This window comes from Trachurus japonicus, chromosome 20 (genome assembly GCF_045865225.1).
Source record: "Trachurus japonicus isolate A0001 chromosome 20, Traja_1.0".
NCBI lineage: Eukaryota > Metazoa > Chordata > Actinopteri > Carangiformes > Carangidae > Trachurus > Trachurus japonicus.
The window spans coordinates 12,872,876-12,898,761 of NC_140926.1; the positions used below are offsets into that span (position 1 = coordinate 12,872,876).

The 25,886-nt window shown below is 43.5% G+C and overlaps 1 protein-coding gene across 2 annotated transcripts in view; it reads right to left on the reverse strand.

The window, feature by feature from the left end:
• The window catches only part of kcnb2b (potassium voltage-gated channel subfamily B member 2b), an 82,109-nt gene extending 56,527 nt beyond the window's left edge, over positions 1–25,582 (reverse strand). Inside the window, exons 1-2 of one of the 2 annotated variants that reach the window (XM_085763491.1) lie at positions 25,319–25,582; positions 23,492–24,203 (exon numbers count right to left, since the gene is read on the reverse strand). In XM_085763491.1, the coding sequence (XP_085619617.1) occupies positions 23,492–24,076 (585 nt within the window). In that variant the 5' untranslated portion in view covers positions 24,077–24,203; positions 25,319–25,582. Of the gene's footprint in view, positions 1–23,491; positions 24,204–25,143; positions 25,237–25,318 lie in introns of those variants that run through there. The other variant, XM_085763493.1, reaches the window with a different exon arrangement.
• Positions 25,583–25,886: the final 304 nt, after the last annotated feature.

A 25,886-nucleotide genomic window follows, 5' to 3' on the forward strand; every position in this document is an offset into this window, starting at 1 on the left:
GGGGGGACTCTTGCAGCGAGGTCCATGCGTTATTAGCAAATGGGGAAATGCAGGGCGCTGATGGAGGGGGGAACAGAGACTGAGCGCTGCAGGTGTGAGAGGTTTCTTATCCTGCATGGAACAGAGTGGTTAACAAATGCTGAGTCGGGGTGTGTCTAATTAATAAAGGTATGATAACAGAGCTATCTGTCTCTTACGGTGTACATTTTAGGACATCCTCAGGTGTCAGGCTTCAGCCTCAGACTTTAGATGAAAAGGCATAAGGTCTTAGGAAAACATCTGTCAGGTGTCCACTAAACAGCCTCAGAAAAAAGTAGTCAACCAAAAGCATCAGAAAAAAGTCGTCATACCAAAAAGCGCCAGAAAAAATGCGTCAGAAAAAAAGACGTCAGAAAAAAAGGCGTCAGAAAAAAAGCTGTCTTTGTCAAAAAAAGACGTCGAAAAAGAGGTGTTCAAAAAAAAGGCGTCAGAACTAAAGACGTCAGAAAAAGGCGTCAGAAAAAAAACCAGAAAAAGACTCAGAACAAAAGACGTCAGAAAAAAGTGCGCATGAAAAAAAGACGTCAGAAAACAGGCGTCAGAAAAAAGTGTCAGAAAAAAAGACTTCAGAAAAAAGGTGTCAGAAAAAAATATGTCAGACCAAAAGTGTTCTTCAAACTTGATTCAGTTGGGCTTTTTTTTTTTTGGGAGGGGAGCAGACTAGTAAAATTATTTATCTATCTCTGTATTAATGACGCATTAAACACGACACCGGTTAACGAGCTGTCCGCGAGAAAAAGACTGCACCCGAAAGGTACACGCGTCTCCATATGTAAACGCCAGTTTCACAACACGACCGGAATTGCCATGAATAGACGACGAACGGATTCTGTATCCCTACCGGCTCCCTTGTTATCCGATTGTGTTGTTCAATACCAGATAGCACCGCGCGCCACCTCCGCAGCCGCTCGCAACCCCTCAGCGATCGTTTTGGGTCTATTTTGTGTGTGATCGCGAACAATCAGCAACAAACTGGCAGAAGTTACCCAAAGAAACACATGAGAATCGTTAGAATTTTTCAAGATAAAGCATATTTCAAAATAAAATACTGCGATGACAATACATTAGCCCGTGTTGGTTGCCGTTTTCCTACACACACAGCACAGTCGACGCACAATACACTACACACGCAGCCACAACCACACAGCCTACACACAGCCAGAGGCGCTGGTTCCCGGTAGGAGAAAATGCCCACTGGTGTGAATGGAGGGCTCCAGCTGGCGCGCATATTTGCCTTTGTGCAGCGCTTCTGCCAGAACAGCGCGGATATGTCGGCCTGACAATAAGTGATGACGGTTTACTTTAATTGCTATTGTTGTTGTTTCTAATGCCTCTGATGAAAACCATCATGTTTTGTTATGTGATGTGAAATTACGCCATTTTAACCTATTAATAAAGTTATAGCCTATTTAAATATTCAACAATTTCATTTTTCAATGATTGTATTGTGGCTAAATACATTCATGCAGAAAGCTTTGATGAGCCATTACATAACACATAACAAGAAAATTTAGTATGTGCTAATTATCATGTCCACTTTAAAAACATGATGTTTTAATTTTACAGCACAAAAAAAATAAGTAGGTCCTGCAAAATGTTAAATCAAAGTTGAAGGAAAGAAAAATAGTCCAGTTTTTAATCTGATGTCTTTTTTTTTTCCGACATAACCTTTTTCTGACAAAAATGAACCTTTTGGTCTGATCCTTTTATCTGACGTCTTTTTTCTGACACACTTTTTCTACGTCTTTTTCTGACGCCTTCTTTCAGACGTCTTTTTCTGACGCCTTTTGGGTCTGAATGCCTTTTCCTGACGCCTTTTTGGTCTACAGCCTTTTCTGACTCTTTATTTTCTGACACCTTTTGTTCGAACATCGTTTTTTCTTACGCCTTTTATTCTGATGTCTTTTTTCTGACACACATTTTCTGCACATCCTTTTGTCTGCGGCCTTTTTTTCTGATGTCCTTTTTTCTGACACCTTTTTTTCTGAACATCTTTTGTTCTGACAGACACCATTTTTTCTGATGTCTTTTATTCTGACATCCTTTTTCTGAACATCCTTTTTTTTCTGACGCCTTTAATTTCTGATTTCCTTTTTATCTACGGCCTTTTTCTGGTTCGGTAGAGGGGTGCTGGACCCCTTCTTTCTTACGTCTTGTTTACGACGCCGTTGGGTCTGACGCCTTTCTTTCTGACGATAATGATATCTTTTTCCTGACGCCTTTTGTTTCTGACTACCATTTTTTCTGACACCTGTTTTTCTGACGTCTTTTTTTCTGACACCTTTTTTCTGACAGTATTTTTTCTGACGCCGTTTTTCTGACTTCTTTTGTTCTGAACGCCTTTTTGTGATCCTTTGGGTGACGTCTTTTTTTCGACACCTTTTTTCTGAACATCGTTTGTTCTGACGCCTTTTTTTCTGACACCTTTTTTCTGGACATCTTTTTTCTGATGCCTTTTTTCTGACACCTTTTTTCTGACGTCTTTTTTTCTGACGCCTTTTTCTGACTCTACTTGGTTCTACCCGTTTTTGTGACCCTTTGGTCTGACGTCTTTTTCCCTGACCCTTTTGGCTTTTTCCTGCCACCTTTTGGTCTGACGCCTTTTTTCTGGACACCTTTGTCTGACAAAGCCTTTTTATCTGACGCTTTTTGGTCTGACGACTTTCTTCTGAGGCTGTTTAGTGGACACCTGACAGTGGTTTTCCTAAGACCTCATGCCTTTTCATCTAAAGTCTGAGGCTGAAGCCTGACACCTGAGGATGTCCTAAAATGTACACCGTAGTCTCTACCAAATGCTACGTTCCAGTTCTGTGTCTTGGGGCTCTGTTTGATAATTACTCTGCTAATGAGGGTAAGAACGACAAGATCAGATGGGTGTAGATAACAGGGGTTAAGTGAATTGTGAAGACCAAAATGTCCCGGTGTATTCCTCTGATGCACTAATTACTGCTCGCCATAACAAACAAACATTACTGCATATCATAAAGTCTAAAGTTGTTGCTCTCTTCAACACAAAAGACGACACGGACACAAGACACGAGGATCAGGATCGGTCTAGAGATATCGAACGTCACACAGGAACGTGAATACGAACGGGATATTTCACGGCATGCTGGAAGACATTTGAAATCTAATATAGGCAGGACATGTGCTGCCTCTCGGAGCGATCTAGGACTGTCGCTCATGGATCAGAACCAGCTGGCTGAAATCAGTAGCCGTGCGATTCCTCTGGAAAAAAGGCCATCAATAATGGAAAAGGGCCAGAGAGATGAGACGAGTAGACAACGTAGTTCTGTTGCATTAACCATGAGAGGGACTTCCCTTCTTTGTCTTTCCCCGAGCTTATTTTTCATCGGAAATTCAAAAAGGGGAACAGATGGAAATCAATCCGGTTAAGAACGGACAGCAGGTGCTCTGGCTTCGTAGAAGAGTCGGGGATTGATCGAGGGGGAAATGGAGGCGAGGCCAACGGCACGAACCGAGGGCTGGGCCGGTGGCCAGAGAAGAATGCAGCTGCACAGTTCCCACTGTCCCGGCCAGAGCTGTGACGAGGCACCTCCATCTTATGCTCTGTGTGTCTAACACGCTTGAACTGCCAAGTGCTCCTTTTAATTAACTACTCCATACAGCTGCATAATTACTCCTCTAACTTCCCCTAATCAGCCGCTCGCCGGCGCATACCATATTTTCTACTCTTGTTCATTGTTCATTACCTGACTGTTGCGCCTTCTAATACAAAGCCAACAGACCACTCAGCATCAGCTGCTCTGGACATGGGGAAGTGCAGGTTTTGCCAATGGCAACACTGCTTGAGATGAGTTTGGCACAAAGTTGATCCGCAAGCAGATTTAAGAGTGAGACAATGACGCCAGCGGAATTATTTTACGAGGTGTTATTGTCTGAAAGGTGTTTACATGCTGCACACTCTGTCCCACAGCCGCTTCTGTTTGGATGTGTTCACCAGCTTCTGCATGTTGTGTCTCTATAATCAGGCAGCTGTATCACAGGGAGGGGAGAGACATAATTGTATGCTTTCCTTTCCATTCAGCCCAATCCAGTGCAAAGTGTGAAAGTATCCACTGTTGTCTTGGTTACATCTTCCTTCTCGTCTTTTCTGCCTCTATAAATAACACTGAGGGGTCTGAACTCAGAGGAAGCCCCCGTTGGTATGAGTCAACAGTTGGAACACAGTGGGAAGCATCAAGTAGCAAAAATGAATGACAGAATGTAAAAAATGACATTTGAAACCAGGTGTGATAAAACTGTATTGATCCAGTTCAAAAGGAGAGGTGGGACAGCGGAGATGAATCTGAGTTGCACTCTGTCACCGTATTGATAATGAGGCCTTCTCAATGAACATAAACAAAGTAGTGTATTAGAGTGCAAACACACAAAGCAACTTGACAGGATGGCATGTGATTCCCATACTTGTGGCAGTGTGACCTTCTCTTAAGCCAGAGCATGAGCAATCCGACACAGAGAGGAGCAGAGCCAATATGAATTCCGGCGAGTTGCTGTTGATCCGAGCTGGCAGGTAGGATTTAGGCCAGAATTTTAACTGCATTTTGTATTGAGTCGCTTTTTCTTTTAGTGTAGGTGTTGATGGTTGAATGTGTTGTGCAGAACCCTGCACCTGTCTTCTCCGAAACACAGGCTAACACACAGACAGATTCAGCGGCTACAGTCTTATGTACCATGTGTTTGTCCAGATAAGGTGATGTGGTGACAGGAAGACACAATGCACACAAGGTGCTTTGTCTTACAGGCTTATAGATGTGGTTTAAGTCAGAATAAAAATATCAGTAAGATTGTTTTTCCCAGTATCATTATATTAGTTTTTTATATTTTTAGAAGACATATCGCAAAGTCGCCTTAACTGTGTCAAGTTAGAATTCAATTACAATAGTCTCAGTGTCTTTAATTTGGACAGAAATCTGCACAACAACTGCAGATGGAGCTGGAACAACCAAGTCATTGATTCCTCGATTGATGGAAAACTAATTGGTATTTTCCATGACTGCAAAGTTAAATATTTTGCTGGTCAGACAAAACAATTACTGTTCTGACATTTATAGACCAAAACAATAATTGAGTAACTGAGAAAATAATTCCAAGGTTCATAAATCATGAGAATAATTGTTAGTTGCAGCTGTAATTTCAGCAGACATACACGGAAAGGTGATGAATGAAGCTCAAACGGCTGAATTATGGATATACAACCTGTGTGTTTCATTTTTTTTTTTTTTCAAACATGAGGTTACTGAATTTGAATTTTTGCAAATAGCCGAGCTGTGACCCAGCAGGTTCATCATCTTTGGTCTGAGCACACACACGCATACCTGTGTGGGAAGGTTAATATCATCACATCGTGCAGTACACACACACACGCGAGATGAATTGAAAAGAAAAAAAAAATCAAACAGCCTCATGTTTCACAAACTACATCAGCGTGCAGAGTGAAACACACTTCTTCGTCGGCATCACTCATATCTGTTGTCGAATTCCTTGTTTACTGTGTTTGTTGCCTCACCAGCATGAGGCAATTTTATCTTACATGTTGTTCTCCCCCCCACTCGGTGTCACGTGTAGAACATGCAAAGCGGCAGTAAACACGCCTAAACCACGGTGGTTGCTGCATCCTGCAGATATGCTGCTGCTCCCATCCACATCTATTCCCTATGAGAGTTGTAACTGCCTGTCTGGGATGGGCGGGTGATGTCACTGATGCTTTCCGGTGCGCTGCTCCTGTAATGGAGTCAATTTAGCTCCACACTGAGCCATTTCTGTCCAGCCTCACGCCATGAAGGACACATTAGTCCTCCCACCCTCCATCCCACCATCTCCCGTTTCCTTCTCTCATCTCTTGTTCACTTCCTGCTGCTCTCTCTGATCTCCCTCTCTACGCCTCTCCTCCTCTATATCTTACGTGCCCACATTTACATGTTGTTTTCTATGCCACAGTTCATCACTTCTCCCCATATCCCACCTCAACACTGCACCATCTTTTTCTGAGCTACAGTAAATGCGCTCCACCCCGTCAATGATATAGCCCCGCATCAGGATATAAGCATAATTATATTAAAGTCAAATGAGAACTGAAGCAAAAAGAAGTCTTGATTAAATGCTAATCAGTGCCACTGTTCGCAGTGATACGGCTCGGAGAAATGTGTAGTCTGCACTCGCACATAGACATAAACTTATACACACATCCCCCCGTAGCCCGAGAGCGTATTTTGGAGTAAAGTAAACATCACTTTCACTGGGTTGTTCAGCTTCTTGGAAGCAGTTGTGTGGGAGTGCGTTGTGTTTAAACACCCCACTATCTGAGTCGAGCACTCCCGCTGCCTCCTTTGAAGCTGATTCAACTTTAACCCCAGACAAGTTTCACATTCCCTCTGAACATTTTTCAAAAACTCTGTTTTAACCAGAAGCATAAACACAAGTTGTCATCCATCACTATCAGAGTCATTCCCCCTCCATCACGTTCCCCGTATCTCCACAATTATGGGGGTATTTTCCTATTGCTCTGCTCTGACCAGAGTTCCATGATCTTATTCATACACATCCACCCAACCTCCAGGTCCAGCCGCTCCATCTCTGCCTTTTGCATGACTACACAAAAAAGGGATTAAGTTATCAGGATGATGAAATGATATCCATACTCTTCTGTAGCTGTGCTAAATTTGACTTGTCGCAGTGGAAACTGAACTTTAAATAGCCCTCTCTATGTTTATGCCAGATTAGTACCGGCACACGCACGGCTCACTTGCTAATTTGCCTAAGTTCTCTTACGAGGTAGCGTCAGATTAGGTGGTGGGATGACTTGCACTCTTAATGCACAGGCCTGTGGATTTGTCATTTAAAGTTCACTCAGGGGTAGAGCATGCACACACAAACAAACACAAACAGGATGACATTTAAAAACAAAAACAAAACAACAACGAATACAGATGCCTGAAATTGATGGGAAATGGTTGGATACAATTTGATCAAATATTAATTAAGTTGAAAAGTAGCGTACTATTTGGGATGGTAAGAGGTTACATGCAGTGTCCTCCACAGGGGAGAAGTGAAATGCAGGGCAGTTTTCTCTGCTGGAGAGAGGAGCTAGAGGATAGTAGGTGGGCGTGTGGGTGGAAGCAAATAGAGGCCAGAAAAAGGGACTGGCATCAAGGGCAGAAAAAAAGAAGAGAAAGACAGATAAAGTAGCAGCCTGGAAAGAGATGAAGAACGTGAAGGAGGGAAATGAAAAGGGGATGTAAACAATCAATGTTCTGTTGTTTTATAGCATCAATAAAGTGATGCACACACGGTGCAGGCACACCGCTCCCAGTTCCAGACTACATACTCCCACTGTGGATCTGTTCAGCCGGACACACTTTGTTCCCTCTTCACGTGAAGAAGGGGACATGCGTAAGATGGGAGATTACTCTGCAGCTACCCATAGATGGGAAGAGCAGGCTCTCTGTTGAGGAGTGGAACATGTGCAACGCAAAGAGTGGTACACTTCAAGGGACGGACCGAGCACACATGGTCATTAAACATTTACCTCAATCTGCACTGGTCGAGCAGAGAGGGGGAGTAGCCAGCTAAACATGGCCAAATACAACATTACTTCATTTGACAGCCATATTGATGAAGCTGTTGGATCGAAGCAAACATCAAATAAATAGAGTAAGGAAATTATTTAGGAACTATTGATTGTACTTCAGTAGTGTGCTTTTCTTCCATGTTCAGTCTTCTATGTGGCCTAGCAACAAACACTCTCGGAGTCTGGCTGCAGGAGGATAGAGGAGAGGAGAGGAGAGGAGAGGAGGAGAGGAGAGAGGAGGAGAGGAGAGGAGAGGAGAGGAGAGGAGAGGAGAGGAGAGGGAGAGGAGAGAGAGGAGAGGAGAGGAGGAGGAGAGGAGAGGAGAGGAGAGAGGAGAGGAGAGGAGAGGAGAGGAGAGGAGAGGAGAGGAGAGGAGAAGAGAGGAGAGAGGAGCCCTGAAGCTATCAGTAAAAATCGGAGCTGCCTCACTGTTATGGTCACAGAGTCACAACCTTAACCAAAGCTCTGGCTTAAACTGGAGCTGTGTCTTCCGCACTTGTTCATAATAGGCTTTTATCTCTGCGACTGCTGCAGTCTGATACTGACACACTGTACCTCACCCCCCCAACCCCCCCGTCTGTCTTTCTCTCTGCCTATGGTATTTCCCCGTCCTTGCTCTATCTTTCAATTTTATCTTTAGCCAAAACTCCAGGCTGTCCAGGATATCAATATTTCATATCAAAGTACATCTGCCTTACTACTTCCTCTTTTAGAATAGTACTTCACTTTCTCTTGTCAGATGTGAATGAGTGCTTTGTCAGAGCAGAGATATCTGCAGCTGATAAGATTTGAGATTTCATTACCATACTATTCATATTCAGAGAAAAAAATAACATCTTAGCAAAATGTTAGCTCATCCAGAGCTCATGTTTAATCTAAAGGACAAAGAAGGAAAGGAAATTTGTTTGACATTTTCTACCGAGACTGAATTCAATATATTCTTATGAATGGAGTTCCTCGCTCACTGCAGTACGCTTGAATTGCAGCGTACTTTGCATGATGCTGCTCATGCAGTGTTCTACATGAATGGATATAGTGTGCTGCATTTGCACTCCAACACAGTCATACACACACACGCATGCCATATACACACATGTAGAGTGCACTAATGTAATTTGCAGGCTGTGTACGCTGCGTCTTTCCCTAGAAGGCGGCTTTCTGCAGGCATGCAGGGCATCCTACACCATGCATGCATATAAACACACATTATCACACAGACAAAAACAAAAAGACATGCATGTATCTACATATGTCAGATGTCTCTGCATATTTGTCTGAATAATAGCCTCAAAACCAGAGTAAAATGATTGATTTCATCAAAATGTCTTACATAGCAAAAAGAAAATGGATATGGTATAGTTATGGTATGGTATGGCTGATGTGCTAGTAAATAATTATGCATTTACAGGTCCTGTAGATAGGCAAACATCAGGAAATGTAGGTTCAATAGTAGGCTAACTCTCTCAGTGTTTTTGCTCTGTTTTGGTCTCCACCAATTCCTGAGGGAAGTATCTAGCTTTTTAGCAGCTAAATGCTAATGCTGCTCACAGCTGGCCATAAAGTTTGTCTCTCTGTTGTTGGTTGTTTGGGTTTTACACAATACTGTTGAGAGCAGTGGCAACTGTTGCTGAAAAGCTCAGCAGCTTTAAGGGAAACTAGAGAAATGGGCGACAGTGTCCCTTGTTACACCTTTCACATTTTTGTTACAACAAATTTGGATCATAGCAGCTTGGATTGTAAGTAAAAACCACCTCCACCTCTACCTGTACCTCCCCTGTTTCCTGATTGTTGTTCAGCCCGGAAACAGACTGAAGCCAAACATTGAGATTAGGCTGTGAACCCCGGCAATCCTGTGTCCCTCAGTAACTCCTCCCCTCCTCCATTAAGCCTCTCCTTGGCTTTCTACTAGACAAACCAAACAGACAACCGTTTTAATGAGCCTGCGTTCGGCTCTGTTTAGCCTTAATCTGATATATGTCAGCAATGCTAATTGATTCGTCATCATCATGGGCATGTGATCACAGCGATGGCAGGCAGGCAGGCAGGCAGGACGCCGCGGCCGACACTGTGCAACAAGGCTGTTAATTTCTGTCCTTAGACTCCGTGGTGTCGTCAGAAGGGATTAGGGTAGCAGCACATCAGGTTGGGGGGTGTGTCTGACTGTCAGTCAGTCAGACAGGAGGCTGGATTTACACATCTCTGCACCAGCATTAATCCTCGCAAGAAGACGGACTCAGGTTTTCAATTAGGAAAGAGTCATTTGTGGAATTTTTTTGTGTTCAGTCAGACAAATTACACAGCTGTGATTAAATCGCCACCTCTTAAACATGCCAAAATGGTAAACATTACTAAATTAATATTTATTAAACTTTTAAACTATTAAACATAAACAGCATTCCTCTGTCACAACTTTCCACTGCCAAAGTGTGTGCTGTTGCTCCAGACGCATTCCTCTGCGGAGATCCATCAGCTGTATGAAGCTGTAAATCTGAGGGTAAACCCATAGATATAAGAAGAAAGTGGAGGAGGCGAATCTTAAGTGGAGAAATGACAGGGAAACAAAAAATAAATAAATGTTTTAATGTCAAATAAACTGCCACGTCAAACGAAATACAGATAAATGATCAAAGTCTTTTGATGAATACATCCCTGTGCTCTTCCTCAGCTGCCTGAGACCGAGGTGATCTTTCAAGTGAGAGAAACTGTCATCTCTGGAATGGCAATGAAACTGACACCGTGTTATCTTTTTTTGTCTTTCATCTGGCTTGTTTGAGCAATCCTCATTCGCTGCCTGTGCGTATATGCGCTGCTGATTGAGCCCAACTTAAAAATTAAATTAAGCCGCCTTCCGAGGCACGCACACTCCGACACACAGACGCATACATTGCTAAAAAGGTCACCCTGCAAGTGTGTCACTTCATAAACGTCCACATCGTCCCGTCTGAATTTAACAGAGATTAAACAGCATGGCTTTCATCAGCAGCGACATGTGAAGAAAGGGAATAAATACATATTGAAGTAATAACAGGAGATGAATCATGCAGGGCGGATGAATCACTGCCTTAACCGATTTAATGCTTCATATTATAATCCGCATTAGCATCTACTCATTCACAATGCAGCTATATGTTTAAATGAGACCTCTTAATCTCTCCCTGTATTCCCCAAGACTAACCACAAAAGAGAAAATCTCAATTTCTAGGTTTTTATTCTTTGCATGATTGCACATTGTTGTTTACTCTCACTCTCATGTGTTGGAGTAGTGTGGTGGCACTGGCCGCCTGTTGTGTATTTTTAGAGGCGACATCTCCCTCTAAGTACTGCGAGTCTTAGGTATTTTTAATACTGAGCTTTATCATGGCTATCTGTGACATAAGATTACTTTTATGGCAGCATTAATGCAGTTTTAAAGTGGTATTAGTGTGATTCAAATAGAGCAGAACGACGTTGAGCATCGCGGATGAAAGCGACCACTCAAAAAGGCGAGAATAGCAACACTGGAAATGTGACAAAGGCCGGTGGTACTTTGCCTTGTATCAACAGTCATCCATCAACATTAGTATTGTTATTCGCCTTCAGACACCTTATTCATTAAGTTGGAACAGGAGGCGAAAACTAGGGATGCTTAAGAGTGCTAGGTGGCCTTTAGATACTGTCATGCTACTTAAGAAGGATTTATGGCAAAAGAAGTATACTTTAAAATCTTTAGTTGGGTTTGTGCCAGGAAGAGTCGCCAGCACCTGTAAGTCCAGATGCAGGGTAAAATTCACACTAATAGTGGGTTTGGCAGAAACCTGGCAAAGCATACACGGCAAATTAAACAAAAATAGTTAGGGGAAGTCCTATGAGTATGACTTTTGTATGAGAATAAAGGAGGAAGAGAAGGGGCTGAAGAGGAAACAAGTGATTTGGGAGCACGGTTGAGTGATTGGGGGATGTCGAAGTGAAATGAAGGGCAGCGAGGAGAAGGTGAACAAGCAGATTTCACACGAGAGATGTAGATAATCAAAGATGGGTATAAAGAGAATCAGCTTAACAGTGAGTCACTGAAGGTGAATCACAAACAAGCATGAAGAAAAGAACCGAGAGGCTGTTAAAGCAGCACCAGGTGCAGACATAAATACACAATATGTGCCGCAGCCAAGGGAGTGAAACAGCAAATATCATGAACATAAGTGTGAAAAAGCACCAGTAGCTACAGCCATTGCGTGCGTTGCCGCCGATGTTTGACACTTGCACTGTACATACGACACAACTTGTACTGTGCAAGAAAATGAGACAGGAGGGCTTTTCAGCACACCGGTCAATACTTGAGAGTCATCCTATCGATTGGCAAGGCCTCAACGAAATGTCATCACCCAACAGACCCAAATCTTCCCTGATCCTGCAGTGATTGAGCACAGGTTCTTCTCCAGGTGGCGGAACCTCATAAAAACACAAAGACAATTTGTGCTTTGAGGTGTTAAGTCTCCTCTTGAAAAGATTTCCACCATTACTGTGCCTCTCAAAACTGTCAAAACACAATATGCTCGCACTTATTGTAAATGTTAAATGGCTGTACTCAAGTCGACCACATCCACATTATACACATGCACCGCAGAGAACCAGAGGTCAGTGTGACCTTTCAGGCATGTCAGACGTTGATCTTTTGGCCCGCTGCTTGGCTTCCTGACATTGACAAGGGTCACATGTTTTGAGAGTGTGCCTTAGTCCCTGTGTGCCCTCAAGCCAGCCCAAAGGCACATCCTTGCCTCCAATGGCAGTAAGCTGATTACAATCATACAATTAGGGAGCTAAAGCAGTGTATCAATGTCTCTTGTCACCTCGCCTGACTAGACGCACAAATGGACAGTTCCAGTTGAAGGCACATTTAGTGATGAGTTTGACCGACTCACTATTATCATGAATGGCTTGGAAGGAAACTGAATGACTAGGGAAGGAAGACTGGGGTTAACAGAACATGGCAAAGCTATACTCATTTGCCAACTGTCAATAGCTGTCATGTGGACTAGAGCTGTGACGTTTGAGCTACAGAAAGGTTTTAGTCAGTGGAAGTACCCTGCTCTCTGAAAGACTACCTTTAGTGATCAAATCATAAATAAGTTAGTTGTCATAATTGTCCTCCTGCTGCTCCTGTGAGTCCCAGAGCAAGCCATCACTGCATATTTGATTTGGTGTAGATTTTTAAACTGGATGGCCTTCCTGCTGCAACCTTGATCGAACCGCCAACCCAGAAATCAGCAGCCGACCTGTTCGGGCGCATGACGTCTGTCCGACTACCCATTTCTCCGACTCCGACCATACATTTCTTTATTTTTGCGTCATCAGTCCGACCTCCCACTTCTCCGACTTAAGTAGCCCTAACCCTTAACCTTACCCTAAACCTAACCTCAACACTGTAGAATGGGTAGTCGGAGAAATGAGCCGTCGGACTTGTGGGCAGTCGGACTGACGTATGCTCCCCGACCTGTTCCACCACTTGAACTACGATCCCAACAAAATGAGTGTATAAATTCATAAAATAAAATAAAAATGGTGAAATGAAACAGGTTTTCAATTGAGTATTAAAAAAATCTTTACTGAAATAATTGTTTTATTTAAGTTTTACTTTGTTTCTTTTCTTACCGTGACTAAGATAGCTAGAACTCTATTCTAGTGTGTTAGCATGCTAACATTGGCTAAAGAGCATTGAATACAAAGCAGACCTAAGGTTTATGGGAATATCATTAATTTAACAAGCATTGCAAGTCTCAGCATCTGCAGTAGCTGATATATTCTAGTCTGGACCAAAATGGTGGACTATGCCAAGACAGAAACATATCTCAAATAAGCAGAAGAGCTCTCAAAATAAGCAGAAATATCTGCCAGTAGTTTTTGACTGAATATGGGAATACACCGTTTCATACCATGCACTGCAGACTGGATGACAGATAGGGGATCAGTGAAATTTAAGATGCATTAAAGCACTTGAAGAAAGGCAGAGTTAGTGGTCAGCAAAGAAGAACTCCCGTGGTTCAGAAGAAGACGTGGGAGGCCCACGTAACACAACAAAGAGCGGGAGATAAAATAATTTTTTCTGTCACTTCCTGGGGTGGTGGGAGACAGCAAACAGCTGGCAGCACAGCCCACAGTGACGCCAACAGCGCGATGACACAAGAGAAAAGCGAAAGCGAGAAAGAGGGGAAGACGGTGTATGAAAATGGAGGCAGTCCAACAGAGGAGCTAAAATAGGAAGAGGACAGGAAAAGCCAAAGACTAGGGAGGAGGAGGAGAAGGAGGGGGCGGTGGTGTTGATGAGAGGGAAAATGCGAAGAGATGTGTTTGTCCAATCACAATAGCTTCTGCTCCATCACCCAGTATCTATGAGGCGGTGGCTAACAAGTGGCTTCAGCCCCTTTCAACCTCCCACTAATCTGCTCTGTCTCCGTCTCCTTTCTCTCGCATGTCCTCGGAGGCTCCTTCATAGAGCCCAGGTTTTCATTAATATCTTCTATGCTAGAAAAAGAAAGTCCCACTACTGCTGCTGACACTCTGGAGACTGTGATTGGCCCGGAGAGCTGCGCCACAAGACCGTCAGAGAGACCATTCTTCTTCTCCTTTCTTTCACATAAACACAAATCCAACCTCGCCTGCTGCTCTCTTTTGCCTCCACACTCTCAAACAGAAGAAAACAGCTCATTACATTTTGGTGCAGTCAAAGTTAAATGTATTTTTTTACGCCTACTGCATATGGCAATATATATGACAGTGAAACTCATTTTACACACGCACACTATGCTGATACGAGGTCGTTCCTGTGTCACTGAGAACTAATGAAGCATTCGCTAGGAATGACACAAACTGAAAATTACCAAAGACACCTCAGCATCCCAATGGAGAGGCATGCAAACCGAGGGCAAGAAGTCAGCCGGACGTGAACTGCGTTGATAATGTGGAGCCCAGGCGTTTCCCTTCCATTTGCATCAGGGGTTTGGTTATGGGGGCTGAGGTACCAGCTGCTCAGCCTCTCACACAGCCTGTATAGAGATGAATTGCTCCCTGGGTGTCAATAAGTCACCATGGCACAACACGGTCACCATGGAAACTACGCAAACACAGTATTTCAGTGGAAACAAGTAAAATGAAGTTGATTACTGATTCCTTTTTTCACTCTCTAGAGCTCCTTGGGGGGTTTTCTAGGTTGCACAGGACTGCCAGGACTCTGGCTTCAGAGGATAGTCCCTCTTCTTTGTGAGGATTCTCAAAATGCATCGCTTGGTTTTTGTTTCTCTCCTCTTATCTTTTTTCAAGGTGTCTGGATTGCTTGTGCATTCAGAGCATGTAAATCCATTCACACACCTTCTTTTCCCCTCTCATATCAAGACACAGCAGAGCACCTCTGCAGCTGTAGCTCATGGTAGCACACAGGAAGTGCAGACACCTGAAGAAGTATAGTTCGCTGAAATATGATTGATTAAGGGCTGAATGTAAAAAAAAAAGAAGAAAAAGAAAGGGAAAAAAACACCACAATGAATACCAATGCACTGGCATGTCACTGCTTCCAAGATGGAAGGGTGAGCAGGATCACAATTCAGCTCTCACCCCGCGAGGAAATGAAGACAGAAATGTGAGGGGGACGAGAAAACAGAGCAGAGAGATGAAAGGGCACAGGAAGTTATGAGAAGAAATTGAGGATTGTAGGGTGGTGGTGATGAAAAAGAAAATGTAAAGGGAGGGTGGAATACGAGATGAGGTCAGAGGTATTGAAAAAGGAAAAAGAGGTGGCGGGGAGAGAGTGAGGGAGACAACAGTGTGGCACCCAACAGAAAGCTGGCTCAGCAGTATTACGAGACGCTTCTGTGCTGCACTTACCGAGGGTATAATGTGTGTATATGTGCAAAGATGTGGAAGACTGGCTGTGAGCGGTGAGTACATAGTGTGTGTTGGTGTGTGTAGGGGAGGGATCACTGAAGCACGTAATAGAGACCTGGTGCTCATAGCGTTTAGAATGATGACTCTCTTCCAGCCCCTGTCCTCTCTCCATCTCCCCCTATTTTCCGGCGCTCTCTGGGACGGGGGGGAAAAAAGAGCAAAAGACAGGGTGAGCAAACCTAACAAGAGGCAGCGATGGAGGGGACAGGAGGGGAGATGAGGGAAGCAGGGGGAAGGAAGGAACACATTAGCCTCTTACCCAGAGTGTCACTCAGGGTGGCAGTGCCAGCCAGTGCAGCCGCTCGCTACTGGTCCACAGCCACTCCCAGCCTTCAGTGGGATTTATGATTCGCTTTGATGGTGCTCAGACCTGCGGCTTTTTGCCAATTTACATCTCCTAGACTTTTTTGCACAGTGACCACTGACCAGGCATGATGTGGGAAACTAATACAAAGTACGTTGGGGAAAGAAAAAGTAGGCCTCCACTAGACAAAGTTTTAATGTTAACCGTGGATCACATGGCTATTTCTATGTGAAAGGAGTTGCTTGTAATGATTAACCAGAGATGATTATCATCAGACTCTGCTTTAAGCATCTTTCCATCCACTATTTTAGTTTTCTTTTCCACAACTTTACTATTTTGGTTCACACACAGCTCACATTGTACAGTTTTTGGCTGCAGCAGGCCGCTCATTTCAGTATAAAAACTCCAACAACGCACTGTATGTTCTTCACCTTCGTTAGCAGCTAGCTTACAATCCTGACATAACATTTACCAGCTAAAGAACCTGATATTTCCTTCAGATATTGGTTGAGAACAAAACAAGAGCAAAAAAGAAAATGATTATGAGATCTTCATTCATTAGTTGTGCACAAATTGGAATGCTATAAAATGCTAATGTTCGCTGTCTCTACTGGATGTGTGAATAGCAAAATGTTGTACACCATCAGCATCAGAATATGGGTGTTACTAATGCCCCTCTCCCACAAAAAAAGAAGAAGAAAAAATCATAATCTCAGTCAATTTCAGTCAGTTATTGTGACAAAATGTTGTTTTTTTGTAATATTTGGTTGTGAACTGAATATCTCTGGGCTTTGTATTATTGCCTGGACAAAACAAAGTCTCAAGTCATCAACTCTGATTCCTGGAAAGTGTGAGCACCATTTTTCACCATTTCCTAATCTCTTATACATGATATGATTAATTGAGAAAGTCATTGATATATCATCAATCTTAATTTCGCCCAAGACGTAACAGACTTGTTCAGTTAGAAAATGTGAGGGTGTATTCTGGGGATGACAGTAGAATTACTAATGAGACTTCAGCCATCAGGCTTCTCACACCATCTGGCCGCTCATTAGCCCGGGCTTGTACTGGCCATGTTGTTTATACTATAGACTTTGTGCTAAAGTGAGTTTCCTTGTTCCGCTGCACCCACATTTGCCTGTTGTTCTCCATAACACTATTCTATTACTTAAACTGTGCAGATAAAATAGCGTTGTGCTGTTCTAGTTAGCCACGCTTCATGAGTTTCACTTAATGATGTCTTCATTCATGAATCACTATGTGCATGGTCAGGCGCAATACGCCCTGAGACAAGCCAGCAGGCTCTTTTGGGACACCAATGCCACTGAGCTACATCCAGGCTGTAATTTCGCTGCATGTGGGTTCCCACTGGTAATCACGAAAATGGAATAAAGCAGCAGTGTGTTACTTGTGCCAAGCAAAGCAAAAGGATAGAAGACTGTGGATGTGTGCTTTCCAATCGCAGCGCACACACATCAGTGAGTATTTGTGAAATAATTAAAAACCCTGCACAACCAGGATTTCATCGGATCACTTTTGCGGGTCAGCAGCACCGAGGACTGTCTCTTTCTTTGTCTTCAACAACTTCCTCTGCCTCATTCACTTCTTAAACTCTACATTTCAACCCTGCAGGTGACATTCACAGATACAACACTTCAGTTGGATCAATAAAGGCCTGCAGTGTCCTAACTCCCTCTTCGTTTTCAATGCCCTGTGATTCCTCTGCTGTAAAACTCAAATGAGATGTAGTTTGCCTCTAGTGATAATCTCACAAGTGCAAATGTTCAGAGCATTTGAAATTAAAAATAGCTTTCATGTGATGAACTGTTGATTTAATGTTACCCTTGTGTAGTGTTTCTCACATACATTTCTATTTTTGTACATACGCTCATACATCTGCACTATCAGCAGGACTGAAATCCATCTGCAGCTTGAGTGTAAACTCACTAAATATAATGTAAACACATCCCATGTTACATCTTGAGCTGCAGGATGTCACTTCGTAGATTTTAAAAGTGTTTTTATATTTCACAGCCATGTAAAATCACCATATCAACAGATGCCAACGCGCATCGCTACTGTTATGAAAGTTGATATTTGCTGCTTAGTAACATCACTATAAATTCCAACAACACTAACAAAACTGTGGAGAGTGGAAAGTGCTCCATCCACTGCTTACAGCGCTAGTGCGGTTTGTTGTCCATATGAGGAAATTCGTGTTTAGAGTGAGTAAATAGCAGAACAAACTAGTGAGTATTCTCTGTATATATAACAAATCAGCTACTTTTCATGAAAACAATAGAAGGCATGGTTATGAATGCTTCAAGCAAGAGAAGAAAAAGCTGAGAATGTGTAAGTAACAGCAGGTTATCTCCACAGTTTGTTGATGAAACTGCTGCCAGAGAGCATTTTGAAGGAGTCAAATTAGTTCAGGAGAGGTGCTGCTTGTTAGTCTCTGTGGCCTTCCAAAGCTTTCATTATCCTTTCAACCCCAGGGTCTTATAATAACCCTTTGTCATCAGGAGTGAGTTATTATCGAACTGATTTATACTTGAGATAATCCTTACATGGCGGTAGACTTATAGAGGGAAAAGCAAGACAGTGGTGGACAGGGAGACAGGATAAAGTGTGTCCTCCTGTAACGTCCAGATGATAAATGCTGCTGCCTCTGCCCATGCAGGCACTATAAGAACTCATGCCACCTATAATCTAGGAGGTTGACTCTTATCTGATTATGATTGCAGGGTAAAGAGGATTTAGGTGCTGGTGCCTAAATGCTAGGCTGTACTGATTAGAGGGCCTGGTGGAAGGCTTATGTAACTAGGAGACTGCAGGAGGGGAGAAGGTGTGTTCTACCTAAATGATAAACTCTACTCTTGTAATACATCTTGACAAGTTGCTAAAGGCCAAATAAGATAATGTAGTACAATAATAACTCCTACAGGTTGGGCTTATTATCAGATGCTCTGCTTCTTGCACCACAGATGCATCACACCGAGAGAAAGAACTGGCTTGAAAAGCGGTTAAATTATTTAAAGAATACTGATTGAAAACCACTTCCCCACACACACGCACTAAAATAAAATCTGATCTCCTAGCACCACAGCAGTCTAGGTCAGCATCCAGTGGGAAGAGTTTTTCACAAAATAAGCAAAAAAACACAGACCATACATTTGCCCAGCAGGCTGAGAACATAAAATTCCATAAAATTCCAATGATCATTGATTTAACCTTCTGAAGACTGACCACAATTCACGGAGAGGAGAAGGGATGATAGCGAAACACAAGTTCACAAACCTAGGGCTTGAATTTCACCCAAAGGGAAACTTACTGTGTAAAACTTTTGTCTTCATGCTGACTAAAGGCCTCTTAACTCATTTTTCCCCTCGCATGCTAAGTGAATTTGCTCATGTCACACTTGAGGCTACGCATTAATACCGTCACTCCTGCAGTCTCACATATCCACGAGTCTGTAAATCAATCAGCGCGACAAAGTGGACAGCGTGTATCATGCATGTTTGCTCCTGCATCGCATCAAGACGGATGACTACGGCACCGCTGGCGTTGCATAAGATTGGCATTTCAGGTGTCTGTTACAGTAGCTCATCATGCTACAGCTTCCCCACATTGTGTCATCGTCAACAACAGTGTCTGTGCTGGGCCGACTTTGGCTGCTTCCAAGCGTGGGAGGACCAAACAGCACAAGTCTGCACCCATGCAGACCCATTGCTTATCATTCCCACTAGCTAGACTAGCTTATTAGATAAAGTCGAGAGTAATGGTGCACATCCACATTAAGAGCAAGCACGGGGCTGGACATGGCTGATGTAGGGAAGAGAGAGAGAGAGAAAGAGGGAGGCAGAAAACCCAACTTGAAATGTCTGGCAAGTAGAAACATTGATCTCTTTAAAATGCTCTGGATCCTCGGCCATTACTTTCCAGGGCTGCTCAGACTGAGAGGACTCTAAAGTGGAGAAAACCTTAACAGGGGAATGATTTCTGTCTCTAAGAGATTGGGTGTATTACGGTTTTAATATTTCATAATATTCCAAACAGTTCATCTTGGGGCTTTGTACGAGCACTAATCAAAATACCAAAAAAAAAAAGATGCAGCTCTTGCAAACTATACCATACATTTATTAAAAGGCAGCACTGTAGGCATCCACGGACCAACTCGCAGCATTCATTTATGACGCCAGGAACACAGCTTGACTCGTATGTTAATGTCAAAGCTCTCGCTGAATCACTTGTTGTGAGGTAACATCTATTACACACTTTCTGTTGATCTGAACACAGAAGGAAACAAACAAGAGGCATCTCAATCACGTTTCCATGACACTGGCAGCGTCCAAAGTACATTTACAAGCAACATTTACATGCGCCGTGATTGGTGTCTGCAGGGACGATGATTGGTAGTGATAATTCTTTCACACGGGGATACAATCAAAGGGAAAAAGTCAGTCAGTAATTCACTGGGAGTCTTAAAAGCTATCTGGTAATTTGGATATGGCTTCTGTGTATGAGCTCGTGCTAAGTGCATTGGCTGTACGACTACACCCATGACTCATTGTAAACAAAAGAGGGTCAGGGCAGCACAAATCCTCCTGGCTCAATATCAAGGATGACACTGTTGTACTGGATTAATAGAAATTATAGCCCACAGTAAGAAAACAGTGGAAAACGTCCGTCTGAGATTCCTTCTAAACATGACTGCTGCAGAATTCTGATGTAATTTAATAGCACATTACAGTCGTTTACCGGTGGCTGTAAGCTGTGCAGACACTTACATTTTTAATTAAATATCATGTGGGGAATATAATAAAGAAAAACCTGAACAGCATAGAAGCTCACAGGCTGTTGTTGCTACATAAACCAGGAGGTTCACCTGTGACATGTCGAACACCAAATACAAGTGGACACAAAACGATTCTCTGCTCCTCTTTTTCCTCGCTTGCCTGCTCGCTCGCTCGCTGGAAGGGCCACTCAACCAAAAGTCACGCAGTAACACGGAGAGGCCACTGCATTAGCCTGTGTCCTCTTTGTTTTGACCATTTCATTCATTATTCATTGCGAAAAGGTTTGCAAAGATCCAGCTCAGCATCCTGAAGCGTAACTTACATGACTGCACCTCTTACATCACTCTCTTTCTCTCTCAGGGCTTTCCTCTGTCACTATCTTTTTCCGCCAACTCTCCTCCTCCTTCACTTGTGGCTCTCTCTGAACACCTCTGTGCTGTGTTCAATAAACCTTTATCTATTTATTTTTTCGTCTGCGTTGTTTGCATCTTTTTTTTCTCCCCCCCCGGCTCTGCAAAGGGCTTGTGCTCCTAAAGCATGTGCCGCTGTTATCGCTGATGATTGTAATCCTAGCTTGATTGACCCTGCTGAAAAGGTCAGTCCTCTCATGCTTAACCTTTATTTAAGGGCAGCTAGGGCCAAAGGTGCCATAATGCAGCACAATGGGTTTTAATATCTGTTAAAGGCTGCGTGAGAGGAAAACAAAGGCACCGAGAGGAAAAGGAGACACAGTGGGAGAGAGAACAGAAGTGTGCCAGGAGAATCTGGGTCTGGGAATGCATTTGATAAAGGGCTCAGGTTGCTTCGTGTAAAAGCACACGGCTATGTACCGACCCAGTAATGGCATTTACTTGGTCAAGGGCTTTCAAGGGTTCTCACTGTACAGTGAACGGCTTCCCTGACCTCGGGGAGCTGCCATCTATTTCCAAGTGTTCTTTCAGCATGCGGATAACCGTGGTGCGATCGCAGGGCTGAGCCATTAGAGTCACGTTCAAGTTCTCCTCGTAGAGCACTCAGCAGAATGTCAATGCAATTTGAATTAGGGTGGGATTTCCCTTTAAGGTTTCACAGGCTTCCCCCACACACTCAAATGAGATAGTGAACAGGTCAGCACATACGGAGATGTTTCTGCAGAATCAGGGACCGTATTGAGGATGTAAATCACTTTAAATATCACCAAGCGTATCGAATTACCCCACTGCCGTCACCTGAGTTTGCCTTAGACTGGATATTGGCAGCCTCCTTATAATTGATTCATGTGATATACCACTTCTCCACGGAGGCTGCATACAATTATTAAGCTGAGATGGGGTCCCTGTCAATCACAAATCAGTCGTTGATTAACGGAAAACAAGCCATGCAGGGATGGCACAGGGACTGGAGGAAGAGAAAACATGGGCAGTAGCCCTATGAAAGAAGCTGAGTGTTTAGTTTCATTAAAATATTTTTTTTCTGTGTTTTAAAGCTTAATACTGCACCATAAATTTAGAACAAGGCACCAGGGGTCTGAAATTAAATCTACCATGATTTCCAACCTGTCTCGGCCAAAGGAGAACATCATTTGCTTCAAGGGGAACGGGGCTCAGAACAATGCAGCACACAGCACATGCAGAGCTGCATTTCTCACTCAGAGGGAAAGGAATGATGCTGCCTTGGTCTCACACACACACACAAACACAAACACACACACACATACATACATATGACCCTGTGTTTATGATCCTCTGACATGGAATATAATCCCGGCCAGCCCTGCCCTGCACTGACCGATGATGAGATCAGGATACTGGAGACCCAACGTAAATTACCACTGATTGGATTTCATCAAGGTTGACCTACCTAATTGAGGAGTGAGTCAGAGTGGGGCTGGAATGTGGAGGTGGTGTAGGAAGAAGAGGAGGAGTTGGGAGTCATCCTCACTGTCATCACTTTTAGAAGGGGACAGTCATGACATTGCTTCACAGTCATCTAATTTCTGTGAGATTTGTCATGTACAAATGTAAAAACTGTACTGAAGCAGCACTCCTCTAAACATGTGGTACGTGGGAAGGGAGAAACACTCATGACTCCCTCCACCCGCCATGAAATTGAATAAATGTGGTAATAAGTGAATATAGTAAACAGCTGATGAAACTGTATTCATGCAATTAAAAAAAAAAGAAACTTTTTGACATCATCCTGTCATTTCGCTGACTCACACTCACACCAAGACAGAGGTGCATCCGATCAGTCAGGGAGACTGACACATAATACTGTAGCGCCGCACGAGAAAAGACACTTGTACCTCTCCCTCTAAAAGTCGTGCCATGTTACTAGCCATTGACAGGTCTGGTCTGAACTGACATACTTTATCCCGGCAAAGAAAAACACTCGTAGCTGACGCACCTACCAATTATTTTGTCAAAGCAGCGAGAGTGTAAATCTGAAGCTCCTGCAGTGATTCCACTACGACTTGATCAGCACCACAACTATACAGTAACTTTGACTTAACAGTGACGTCTGTATGTATGCCACACCTCCACCTTCACTGCTAATCTCTTGCACCTTTCCTTCTCCACCCAGTGGCCGCAGCCTTCTCCATATTTAATTCAACCTCAACAACTGTTGCTACTTTAAGGGATGGAAAACAAACAGATGGCACAAGAAAGCACCTGATGAGAGTACAGTACATGAGGCTGTTTAAGATTCAAATAGATGAATTCGTGATTATTTTATACAGGTGGGAGTAGGTTGGTAATAAGTGTGCCTGTAATGTGTCATGATCCAGGCCGAGTGTTCGGCTTTGAATGCGAACAGGAAATGTGAGATGGGGGCGGTGTAATCACACTTCCAGTTTCGGTTCCCTACCTTGGCAGCCACAGAGGAGCTGGGCTTCTCCAGGAGATCCCACAGCTTCTTCCTTTTGTCTGAGCAGCAGGTGTTATCAAACTCTCCCTCTCCCTCCCTCTCCCTCATTGTCTCTGCCTCCCTCCGCAGCTCCTCATTCATCTGCTCTTTTTTCTGGTGGTAGCGAGCCTGGCAGCAGGACTCCAGGTAGATCTCGTCAATCCCCCAGTAGTCTAACTCCTGGCCAAATGAAAGGGCACACATCTCCTCCATCATGTGTAACTTGCCCGTGCGGTAAAAGTTCAGAATTGAGGTGAAAGCCCCCGGGTGCCGGTCAAAGAAGTATTCATTTTCATTCAGGCTGTAGTCGTCGCACACTTCCATCAGGGACTCGTGGGTGTTGCAGTCTCTGAGCTTGCCGAGCCGGGTCCTTGGTAGCCGGTCCAGGGTCCGCCACAGGACCTCGTGGTTCAGACCTCCAACGTTAAGGCGGACTCTTCGGGAGCGGGCTTTGGTGCGGATGATGTCGATGGGCTCGGGGGGCAGCGATGGAGTGATATTGATGTTGGTGGGCTTGAGCCCTGCCGGTCCAAGCCTCTCAGCCATGGTGATTGAAAAGGTGACTTCACTGGGAAGATGTTACGACCACACCAAAAAAAAAAGGAAAATGGGGGGAAAAAAGTCTAAAAATTTTAAATTATGTAGGATCCTCTTTAGGCAAGTCCCTCCATGGCTGAGAAGACAAAAGAGATAGTTTGTGAGATGACTGATGACACACAAGTTAAATCAATGTCTTTATAAGAACACTGAAATGGGATAGATTACAGTATTATGCATCTGCACATTGCCAAAATTGAACAATAAATCAGCTCTCTTCAGGTGGCCGAGATCAGTCACCTGTTACTCAGCGTTGTCAGTCAAAAATAGTAACGGCTGCACGACGTTATTGATCTTTTCATCACATTTCTAAGAAGGTGTTAGGCAGAATCAATGACTTTGTTTTAACAGTCAATATGGCTGCTTTGCTTTGCACTCCACTCCTGCACTGTTATGGCTGTAAGGAGGCAATGAACTCCTGCCGAAGCACTACTTTCTATGCAGCCCATCGCTCAAAATGGGACTCGGTGGTAGGTTCAGGAAAACAAATGCACTGAAAGAACCCCTGATATCCATTCATGTGTTATCAGTGTTTGGATGGAGGAGGTGCATGTGACAGCGATTTCTGGAGTCTGATTTAACTCCTCATTGGCAATTTTTTTTTTTTTTCCTCTTGGCATCACAGTCACAAATACAAACCCCCTGCACATGAAAAACAGCCGCTGGGTAGAAGTTATAATTTACCACAGAGGCTGAAATGTCTTGTGCACTTTGGATAAGTATTAAAAAATTAAAGGAAAGTTGTAAATAATAGAACATTTGATCATTAAGTTGAACAGATAATCATTTTAAATCCAGAATACAGCTAGATTTCTAGTGTAAAATAAGATGCTGTTCATGAATGCAACAGTTTACATTTACATTCAGCACTGCATGATTACAACACCATAAATTTCCTATAGACTATCATTATTTCACATATAATAATATGGATGTGTGTATCTTAAGGGGTGCAGAGGGGGCATCACACTGATTATCTCTATCTATACTTGTTCTGCAGTTCTATAAATTCATACCTGTTACGCTACAACGTATTTTGTGTTCACTGGGTTTGATGCCTTCATAATCCTGCACCTCCATTAGAAATCAGTCCACACAGTCAGAGCTGGAAACGCACAAATTCTGTTCCCGACAGTTCAAAGTAGTGTTCATATGTAAAGATAACATCAGAGGGAAAACAGTGAGGCTCACCTTGCCGAGATAAACCACCTTTTGCATGCAAACTCCTCTTGTTCCTGAGGGAGTAGAGGATGAAAAGGGAGCCGGGATCCCCCTTTAGTCAAGCGGCCGCGACTGAAGAGAGCACTCCGCGGACGCTGCGCAGAGAACGCGCGTCCAGCATTTTGTTGAAAATGAGTCGGGGTATAGGAAAAGAAGAAGAAAGAAAAGCGAGAATATCTCCCTCTAAAAATGTTCAACGTGAGAGAACCAGCGCTGTTTCGCCATCGGAACACTGGGTAAAGAGTCCTGCCTTCATCCAATCCAAATAAATAAAAAAAAACAAAAAACAGAAAACAAGAAAGCTTGCAACGTGCGGTGAAGACGGGCTCCCTGAATCACTGAGGCTGCAGACGTCGTGCGCGTAAAAGGCAACGGGAAGGAACGGGATAAGCGAACTGCGGAGTGTCCCGCTGTATACTACTTAGGGAGGAGCAGGCAGGCAGCAGGCAGGCAGGCAGGCAGGGGCACTCGGGCTGCACCACATCCTATAGGTGAAAAACCTTAATGCAACTGGGCAGCAAATTATATTTCTAAACAC